This window comes from Neltuma alba, unplaced genomic scaffold (assembly GCF_004799145.2).
Source record: "Neltuma alba isolate B1F8T4 unplaced genomic scaffold, ASM479914v2 tig00011885_pilon, whole genome shotgun sequence".
Classification (NCBI taxonomy): domain Eukaryota; kingdom Viridiplantae; phylum Streptophyta; class Magnoliopsida; order Fabales; family Fabaceae; genus Neltuma; species Neltuma alba.
This window is the reverse complement of record NW_021636486.1, coordinates 191,559-202,114: the sequence shown is the minus strand read 5'-3', so window position 1 is coordinate 202,114 and position 10,556 is coordinate 191,559. Positions and strand designations below refer to the sequence as shown.

The 10,556-nt window shown below is 36.6% G+C and overlaps 2 protein-coding genes across 3 annotated transcripts; one reads left to right on the top strand and one right to left on the bottom strand.

Annotated features, from left to right (window-relative positions):
- Positions 1-1,950: 1,950 nt before the first annotated feature.
- Positions 1,951-3,594, bottom strand: LOC114719034 (protein APEM9-like). The gene has a single exon (XM_028904491.1). The coding sequence runs from the start codon at positions 3,121-3,123 to the stop codon at positions 2,044-2,046; it is 1,080 nt and encodes a 359-aa protein (XP_028760324.1). The 5' UTR covers positions 3,124-3,594; the 3' UTR covers positions 1,951-2,043.
- Positions 3,595-7,069: 3,475 nt separating this feature from the next.
- LOC114719036 (condensin complex subunit 2-like) lies at positions 7,070-9,695 on the top strand. 2 transcript variants are annotated; one of them, XM_028904493.1, is made up of 4 exons: positions 7,070-7,144; positions 7,992-8,128; positions 8,563-8,673; positions 9,329-9,695. In XM_028904493.1, the coding sequence occupies exons 2-4, from the start codon at positions 8,072-8,074 to the stop codon at positions 9,539-9,541; spliced, it is 381 nt and encodes a 126-aa protein (XP_028760326.1). In that variant the 5' UTR covers positions 7,070-7,144; positions 7,992-8,071; the 3' UTR covers positions 9,542-9,695. The 2 variants fall into 2 exon arrangements, with proteins under 2 accessions (XP_028760326.1, XP_028760327.1); XM_028904494.1 differs by lacking the exon at positions 7,070-7,144 and adding an exon at positions 7,581-7,850.
- Positions 9,696-10,556: the final 861 nt, after the last annotated feature.

The following is a 10,556-nucleotide window of genomic DNA, read 5'->3' as shown; positions in this document are numbered from 1 at the left end:
TTATAAAGTCATAAATAATGTCGCTTTCAATTTCAAGTTTCTTACAATGTGAGTCAAAATATGGTTAATATATTAAAATTCGAACACTATATACATATTTGTCACTTGTGGGCTCTCTACAGCCAATATGAGTGAATACAAATCATATCATCATCTGATATTAATGTTTTGTTGACTCTCCCTCATGGGGAAAAAAAAGTTTTGTTAGCTCTCACTTCCTTTTGAACCCCTAGTTTTTATTTAAGCCCACCTAGAGTAAAGGTAGATTTGGGAAAAAGAACACTTTTTGTTGGGGTTACCTTGTATGAGGATCATCAAAAAGGCCCCTTTCTTCCTTCCTTCCTTGACTTGTTCTGATATTGAGAGAAACTTCTTCCCTTTGTTCTCTTTTCAGTTGTCAACATTGTTTTTTAAGGTCTCAAAGCGTTCCATGGACGGTTGTATTGTACATCCAAGTCTTAGAATTTGCACAGAAACCTTATTCCATCTTCTTTTTTTCTTTTTGTTAAAAAAGAAGGCAAAGCGTGAATTAGAAAATTACAAAGTAGGGCATCTGGATCACATCTTTCTGAACAAAAGCCCTTGTATATATTGAGGAGCTGTCTCAGATAGGCCCACGGCCCACTATATAATTATTGTAATGACATTTTTTTCCAATTAATTATTAGGATGACATGGATGATAAGAAACATAAAATTAGTAGCAATAATCTTAATTTTTTTTGCCACCATAGCGGCCGTAATGTTAAACTGAAATAGCATGAATATGCAAACTCTCTAGTTCATCTTCTGGAAAGTTCTCATGATTTTATTTATAGATCGTTTTGCAAAATCCATAAGTGAGTTGAGTTGGCGGGGTCAAGTTGCGGATCGATGGGATATACATCTGCCCCTGCGAATATTGATTATGTCAGATAGTAAGATATGGATATAACGGATCTAACTGCCCAGGAAAAATCGCAAAAAGTTGTTTTCTATTTGGAAGGGACAAAAAAGAGAAAATACGTTTAAGAATGAGGATGTTGAAATAATTCATTTTCAGAGAGATCTGATTGGGGGAAAAAAAGTAAATTATTTAGAAAATAATGATTCGAACATTTAACGCTTATCTTGAGCCTGAAGTTTACAAAGATTTGACACCAGTCTTTACTAGTCTGATAATGGCAATAGCATGCACAAATTCTCCATTGACACTTGCAGCCTAACCTGTATATATATTCTTCTAACGGTATTATGTTCTTTTTGCCCAAGAATAGAAAATAACTCTGAAGAACAGTTGGGAGCTGAAGCTCATAGATCATCTCAGCCAGATTATCGAAGTTGATGCAGAAAATGATGCAGAGACCACCTTCCAAAAGGTCACTGGGTCCGTCTTACAGAAGAAATCATCAATGAAGATTTTTTCGTTTTTGTGGTAATAATAGTTTGCTTTTGAGATGGAATTGGCAGGGAAGCTGCACACTAGAAGCAGGGGTAAAAATTTACTCGGCAAGGGCGGACGCTGTGCATTCGGAGGCATACAAATTCCTCACCAGAATGAAGCAAGCTGTGTAGAATAAGAACAGGGTTCACATTCCTCTCTTCTCATTTGGTTCTGTGATTTCATTAATGTGGGGTTATGATAATTCCATTTCTTAGCTTCCATAGAGATTGTGGCTTACTTAAAGATCCTGATCTGACCATTTTTCCACTAGCACCAACCAAGATATCAAATTAATAGAAGATTTATCTAAATGGTGCTGAATAGACTGTAGGTTTTATGTACTTAACCCCAAATGTTGGGGATTAGTACCTGTTATAGTCATAAGTCATGTGATCCTTCTAGTTAACTATTTTGAGTACTTATAGTACTAGACTACTATATGAGAAAAACAGAGCAGACAGCATTTTGCTATGTTGCTTCTACTGGGGCGCTACTGAGCTGCAAAGTGCAAAAGTAAAGACATAACAATAAATAATGCGGCCTTCCAAGGGCAAGAACCATAAGGCTGTTCAATCAATCCAGGAATTACAAATGCTAGGTCATGAATGGCCTCTAACTCCATCACTGACCTCCGCGTGTAGCGGTAGGAAGAGGTTGAACAGCAGCTAGAGGGTTTACCTGGTACGAAAATGCAAGCTGCCATATATCTACCAATGCCCTCTTCACGGCAGTTAATTGCCTTCTCACAGTTCTTTTTACACTAGCTTGCTTCTTCTTCAAAACATAACATATAAGCAAGACCACACAACCAAGCATTATCTTCCCCTTAGATATGACAAAATGAGTATTGCCAAGCTTCAAATTGATAGAACGGAAGCACCAGAAACATGGCTCTATTCGTTCAGACAATTTTAGAATCGCTTCTTTTGGTCTGAACTTTCTATTGTCTGGGTGCTTGCCTTTTAAGGCATTGGGCAAGCTTTCACATGACTGTAGTTCTGCCAGAGAAAAAGCCTCATTATTATTTGCTGCTGATTGTGCAAGGGAAATCTGGGACGCGTTGGTAGATTTAGAGGAATGCATAGAGTGTAGCCTCCTCAAAATTCCCTGTCTTTTTTCCTCAGGCAATGGAGCTTTCTCAACCCAGGAAATAGCAAGGTCTACATTGTTTAGAACTGTCGCAAGAAGAGTGACAGCATAGACCTCAACAATTTCCACATAATTATCAATTCCTAGAACAATTTGTATATTATCCCCGACTTCACGCTCTAAGTCTGCTTCTGCTACGACAGTGTAGTATTGTTCACCCTCAAGAATCCAGCCATTAAGAAATTCTTCAAGGAACTCTCGAACGGCCAAAGGAGAACCGTCTGCGATTTGGAAGCAAGCCCCAGTAAGAAGAACTTGAGCAGGAATGAACTTTACCGACACAAAACACTGTCTGAGTTGATTCAGAATTTCAAATGTCCTGCCCAGTTCCTTTAACGACTGAACCTGCACCATACCAGTTGATTCCAGCATGTCGTACAGTTGAGAAGCTTCTTCTTCGGTTGCCATGCCTCTACCACGTTCACGTAGACGCTTAAAGATAGATGAAGCTAATGACGCCGCTTCTTCGAACATGGAACAAACAAGATAGCTCTCCGCAAGTTCTATCTCTTTCCATATTGCAGAAGTAGTTGTAGCAGCGATAATTCCCATCTTCTCGAATTGAGTAATGGTTTAGGGTTTGATTCGACGAAAGTAGGCCAAGAATAAGGAAACGTGATTCAGCTCCCCTCCTTCACGCTTGTTTTGGTTCGTCGTTTCATTCACTTAGCGCTAATTAGGATGAAAATTTATCATCTACTGCACAAGGGATGACGAAACAGGTAATTACCTACTGGTGGAGCTATTTGAGGTTCCGACTGGAAAAGAGATTGAAATTTTCGAATCCGTCAATTCTTCCTCCTTTCCGTTGAATATGCACTCTTCATCTTCTCCATCAAGTTCGGGTGCTCCGATTGGTGTTCAGCTTTTGACCTCCTTCTCAAGGCCCTTCCAAATTCGCTGCTTCTCTGCTTCTGGCGACGAGGCGTTCAGACTCGGATCCCCGCTCCTTGACGGGAAGAAGTGTTCTTTCAGAAAAACGGTTTCAGGTGAGGAGCACTATGGACCGTCCATATCAAAATATGGGCCGTCAAGATTTAGCATTATTTTCTTTTTACCCAAATACTACCTCCACTCCTAATTATAAGACCTAGTTGACTTATTTGAAGAGGTTAAGGAAGTAAGTTAAGTTAGTTATTTATAATAAATAAGTGTTATTATTCCTAAAATATCCTTACTAATTAAGTGTATTGGTTAGAACTATCATTAGAAGGATTATTTTGGAAAAAAATGTATAAATACGAGAGACAAAATGGATTGGGGTCTTATAATTAGGACCAAACAAAAAGTCAAACGGGGTCTTATAATAAGGACTAGAAGTAGTAGTAAATAGTAAATGTTTTTTTTAATTTAAAAATTACAAAGGGAAATAACTTATAGATTTTAATTTTAGACCGCCCAAGTTTTTGGACGTCCTGGATCTTATCATGTCGCTGCCTAGAGCACTGCAGGCATACTATTTCAGGAGAATGGCAGAAAGTATGAAACACATGCTTGTTGAGATTTTAATTACTACATGTGAAAATTTCAATTTCAAATTCAGAAAGTAACCAACGATTCAGGAGTTAATTATACCATAAATTTGGGTTCTGCTAACTGCTCTGTCTCTCCTTTAATTTTTGTTTACAACTAAATTTAGTTATGATATTATGTTTATTTTAAATTCTGTATTTATTAAAACAAAAAATTGATTAAAATATATAAAAATTTAAATTCAATCTGAACAATCTAAAATCGATTTGGATGGTCCAAATTACAATGAGCACTCCATGCTTATCATTGTGATGAGCATGGAATGTGTTTCCCTTGATTTTATGAACACATACCTGTCCAATTTTAAATACTTCATTTGAAGCTTTCGATAATAATGCACCCATTTCAGATACTTTTATCCTTGGATACTCACTTTTTAGATTATTTTACTGGAATTTGATGAGTCCCTTAATGGTTCATGCCCAATTTGGACAGTATGATTTCAATTCTTGATGGGCAGTGACAAATAGTTTTCTTAGTATTCCACATGATGAAGAAAGATGCTTGTTATTTTTGAGTCTCAAAATCTCAGCATGTGATAATTCCACTCTTTCTCCCCTCCTGTCCTCCTTTAGTTTTTTCTATGGGAAACAAGCATTCTTTGAACAGTCAATTCACTTCTGTTTCCAATAAAATACTACTTATGGTCCTAATTATGAGATCTTATTTGTAGACTATAAATAAGATTTTATAATTAGGACCAGAGGTAGTATATGTTATCCTAATTAGACAGAACATGGTTCTAGTTCTAGTCAATGCTCCAAGCTGATTTGCATATCCTGCAATAATACGTAACTGGGGTTTCTTAATATTTACTCTTCCTTGTTTTGATTTGGACAAATGGAGGGGAGGACTAATTCACTTCATGCTTTCCATTTAAACAGGCTTTTGTTCTTTTGCGCTTCCTGATTATTTTTGTGTATATGCATATCCTTCTCTCCCAAGAGGGTAACAAGTAGTCACAATTTAGGCTATAGTTTTCTTTTATCTTTGTTTTCTTTTTTGGGCAAACCTTAGTGCATAGTTCTCTAATATTTTATCAGAATTTAACTTTTTCCCTACATGACTCGTTATGGAAGCTGTTGGCATTAGTTTTATTGATGAATATTAACTTTGGTTTTAGAAATACTTCATAGTTCTTCGCTGGCAGAAAAAATTGCTGATGTTGATCACATCAATGGTAGTAATTGCAAGTGCCACTCAAAACCTGGGTTAGATTTGGACAAGAAGATGCACACTTAACTTTTTTCGTTTTTTATTGCTTATACAGTTATACTGAGACTACCGTATAGAACTTATACATGTGGTTGTTGCAGCTATCACCGTTCGCAACACTGGAATCTTCCTTTGAACCTCTTAATGTTAAGAAGTTTGATGGTAATTGTATTCATATGATTTTCATTTCTCACCATTTCAGTTTTATTTTAACATTTTGTAATCTGTATTTCATATCCTTCCTCCCAGTGGCCGTTACGGCGGCTCCTCTATATCGTCAAACCTCCTTATTATTTGATAAGGGTGGAATCATGGGTCTCTTACCGAACAACTTTGGAATATATGAAGGATGCTGTTTTCTTTTTGATTCATTTGAAGTTCCGGGGAAATACAAGTCATATTCACAACGTATTGATGCTTCAGATAAAATTGATCTTTCCTTCGCTAAAGGTGTAGGGCTGAGACACTGGTTAGAAAATTTTTGCTTTGTATATTGTAAAAGCTGTGATTGATTTTCTTCCAATTTTTTTGGTAATCAATAATTCCCTTACTATTATGGTCCTATGATAGAGTCAACTAAGCAGATGGTTATGAAGATGGCAACAAGGACTAAAATATCTCCCACTCTTCAGGATATTTTTACCCAATTAGATGAGCACAATCATGGGTCATTTTCAACAGAGAATTTGAGTCAAGCACCAGAAAAAAAGAGCTGATGCATTTAGTAACAAGGAACCTGATTTTGATAGTGGTATGCTTGGAAACCATTATGCAAACTTTGATGATTTTGATGAGGCAAGTGCTGTAAATGAAAGGTCTAACTCTTTGGATTCTGACTTTCAAGGATTTCTGTGGGTATGTTTTGCATGATTACATCTTTCATTGGATAGTTTTTGGCCAGATCTTTTAGTGGAGAGTTGATCTGCACATTAACACGTTACTTATGAGTTTCATGTTTGCATTCTTCACTGTTCTCTTTTCTCTCACAAGGTCTTGCTAAAAATATGATAAGGTCTCCAAATCAGTCTTTTATTTGTGTAGTATAATGACCGCTGTGCATTTTACAAAGAAAATATCGATGGCAGCTATGTGCTAATATCTATGTTTTTGTTACAGGTATTGGGAAATACTTCTAAACAGAATGCTTGGGCAGATCCTGATCACTGGAAGTACTTGTGGAGGTTCAAGAGCATGCATGCAGCATTCACAGTTTTTTGTTTGCATTACTTGTTGTTATAGATTTTGCTTCCTTACACCCCTATAATGTTGCTCTTGAGAATGTTCCTGGTTCAGAATGTGGACCAAACCTCACCACTAAGAAATCAAGGAACAAATATACTTTAGATATTGTTATTCAATTTATGGAATTTTCAAACGAAGAGATGCCAAATATCTTTTCTCCTCCACAAAATCCCAGGTCCACACTGCTGGCTTCAAACCGAAAACCACCAAATAAAAAACTTCAAGAAGATTGCCATTATCATCCTCAGGATATTGTAAGGCTGTTTTTCATCCAAATGTCACGATGAGTAGTTATGTTGATGACAAGAATTGTATGTTTGTAAAATGTTTCTGTTTTGTACTTCTAGGAGTAATCTTGATTTCTACTCTCTTGTATATTTATTGGTTTTTCTGAATAAAATTTTCTACCCCAAAAGGGGAAAAATTATGTGTAGTCTATACATGTTTGATTCATGATGCTTTATTTTATGCACTTCATTCACAAGAAAGTTATATTAGGTTGGACTGTTGTTTCATGCAAGTTAACGACAAAATCTTGTTTTTCCGTTCCAGTTCCCAGGGAAGAGAAGAATAAATCCATCAGGTATAAATTTCCATCTTGCAACTTATGGAGTGCGCTCTAATCAGCAATAATGGGCCATCAATTTTAGTAATATCTTTGTTACCATGATATGTCTAGATCACATGTTATTGTTAAGAGACTGCCATCTCAGCAGACTCTAGAGACTTATTCTAGAAGACAAAAACGTGCCTGAACTTGCGAAGTGGCTCAGGAAGCTGATTCTTGCTTTGTATATTACGTCTTACAATTATGTCTGAGTCATGTCCGCCTATAGTCCACCTCGTTACATGTTTGCATTAGTATAGTACTTTGTGCGTGTATGTCGTGTTTAAGGCAGTAATTCTAGTCTCTGTCTAACGTCCTTGATAAAGTATGATATGCTGGCTGTAAGAACCTCGAATAAGTATATGAACTTGTTTCTTTCAGAAATTCTCCACCCTGCTGCTAAAGAGTATTGTTTTTCAGATTCTGGTACTCTACCCTTTATCAGACAACCCACACACAAAAGAAAATCCTTCCACCTTACCATACCTCTACCAGTTGTGCTTATATTTCCGACTTCGAGATTCCATAGTTTTTGCAATGACAAAACATCATGGGTCTCCAACCCATTGTTTTAGGAACTCTCGATTAAAAAACACAAGGCGAATATTGGCTTTCTCATTTCTAATTTCAACCTTGTGACCCAACTCTCCTGTTTCTCATAGAGTAAGGCATAATGACTGAGGTAGTGGTTCTGCACATTCCTATTGTTTTATAAGATTTGTTATCTTACTAATACAACTCACAACATATTTTTTTTCCCTATCCGATTGTCTGCAGAGAGGATATAACATTCTTGTGACATGGCCATTACTATTTGTTCCAGGTGAAAACTATTGGCAACAGACCAGTGATCTAGTGCCACACTGGGACCATAAGAGTGCATCTGATGATCATCGTGATGACATGCATGTTTATAGTAGTGGTGAAGTCAATGAGGAACTTATCTCCCGCCCTTGCCAGGTTTTTTTTTTTTTTTTTAAATTACAATCCCATATAATTTTCCCCAGTTTTTATACTTGGCCTCAAGTGAGTCAGGCCACCAATGTGAATGGTTATGAACTGATTTTTTTTCCCCCTCTTCCGCTCTTTTGTCTGCCCTAATTTTTTTCCAAAGCAAAAGTCGTTCATGGGTCCCTGGAGGAATGTCTTCGGAGTTTGAAATTTCGACTAGTTGTGAAATGCGATATTCATGTTTTCCCTTTTGAAGAAAGGTTTTAATTTCAGGCCAATGGTAGCTTTGAATATCATCCGCATGCCTTCTAGTTGAGAAACTTGGGCAATATATAATTTATGCTTGCTTTATCACGTGTTTATAATCTCCCCACCATCTCTATGTTTTTCCCCTTAATTTGCGTTTCGTTTTGTTACTCACGTTCATGGACTGCATTCTTCAGGTAAAAGAAATTGAGATTCAGTATGAGGAAACTACTAAACCAGTTGACGTACATGCTTTGAAGAAGTGGCTTTGGCATCACATGATGGATTCCAGAGAAAGCACAGAGTCGGTAATATCCTTCAACAATCTAACTTCTGTTTCCACTTATCTTGTTCTGTTGTGCTTATATCTGCCATGTTTCCATTGAGAGTTTTAGTTATTTTCTTCCTAAATCTTGATTTGCCTTCAAAACGATGGTTTTGGTGGGATATGCTCTTGTTTCTTTTGGTGTGCCTATCTGTATTTATATGGGTTTAACAACCCACATTGTACCATGAAAGACAGAGACTAAATGGCGTCATAGGTTATGGTTAGTTGTTATAAGTTAAATTTTAACGTTCATTTGTGAATATAGATAAATATGTATATTTTTTTTCCAAAAAAACCATTTTATATTGTTTTGTTACATTCATATAGTTGCATGTGTGTTGTGATTCCATTTGTATTTCATAGAAGTGTTTAGGAATGATTAAACTGTGGGCATCAGCATCAACAAAGTTCTTTTCCATGAAGTGTTGCAACAACTCATATCTTGGTAAAGAACTAATAGATACTTATAATTTGTGGGTATGAGGGGTAGTAAATTCTTAAAGTACGCCTGGAAGCCAATATGCTAATTGAACCCATCAAAGAAGAATAACCAAGATCAGAGTTTGTTTTTAGTTCACTAGATTTTGAAATTACCAAGACATTTGTTCTTATAATTTTTTTGTCCTTGTTGTCAGGTACATGATGGCACTATATCTTTCAAGTATCCGTTAGCCTCGCTTCCAAGCAATGATTCTGATGCTGTAGAAGCAGAGGATATCTCTCTTCACAAGTGCTTCATCTGCCTTCTTCATTTGGCCAATGAACATGGTTTAATCATCAATGACTGCCCAGAGCTGGACGATCTCATCATATGTTTTGTCTTAAGTATACGTAAAGTAGCTCTTTAGCTCAGCGCTGTATTGAAAAGCGTGTTTGTCATCCTTGCTTATCTCTTCATGAGTTACTTATCATTTGTAGACTGGAAGTCTTTAATTTTGAGCCAAAGTGCTTCATTATCTATGGACGTCACCTCATGGCATTGCAAGGTGACACATTACAATACCTGCAGGTCCTTGGCTTTCAGTTTAAGCTTTCTTATAGTTGTCTCGGATGAATCTAGTTTAGTTTTTTGTACGGAAAGTTCTGGTCTGGGGCTAGTGATTTGGGTTGCACATATGCTTCTAGATTGTTCGTTGTTAATATGATGTGGGATTATTGCATGTTGCAGGAATGTAAATACGTTGACTTGTCACACAATTGTGTCTGATGTATATGCAGCTATTGCAATGTAAGTATCCTTTAAGAATCCTCCTCATTTTATTTACCAACCAGGATGGAAGTGCCGTAGGCCTAAGTTTCCATTGGACACATAATAATTAAAGGTGGAGAATACAAGTGATTTTATAGCCTCTCTAGAACAGGAAGCCATTCCTTTCACTACCCTTTATCTCTATGGACATAAAACAATTAAAAGATTGGCTTGCTGAAGCAAATGCGATTTGGAATGGACGGTTCATAATTTATCTGGCAGATACGAACAATTCTATTATGTGGAGGCAAGGTTGGTGAGATTGTGCTGCATAAAACATTTCGACTGTAAGATTAGAACATGAAAATTCTACCAACTCTGAACTCCTCTGATTAAGGATAAGCTGAGGTTTCAGCTAGATGCTATGATATAGGTCAAATATATTATATTAAGTCTCTGTCAAACCCACCTCAAAAGCCAAAAGAATTTTTTTTGTTTTCAGCCCAGTAAAGAAAAAAGGGTGGAGAATATTTGTTCCACCTCATGATCATAAAGGATAATGATTCTTTACTCTGCTGTGGCGCCAAAAGGATAAGATAAACAGAAAAAGGAAGAAAGACATCTTGGTTCATCTTAATGATCTTAACCGTCTTGGTTCATCTTTGTCTTCATTA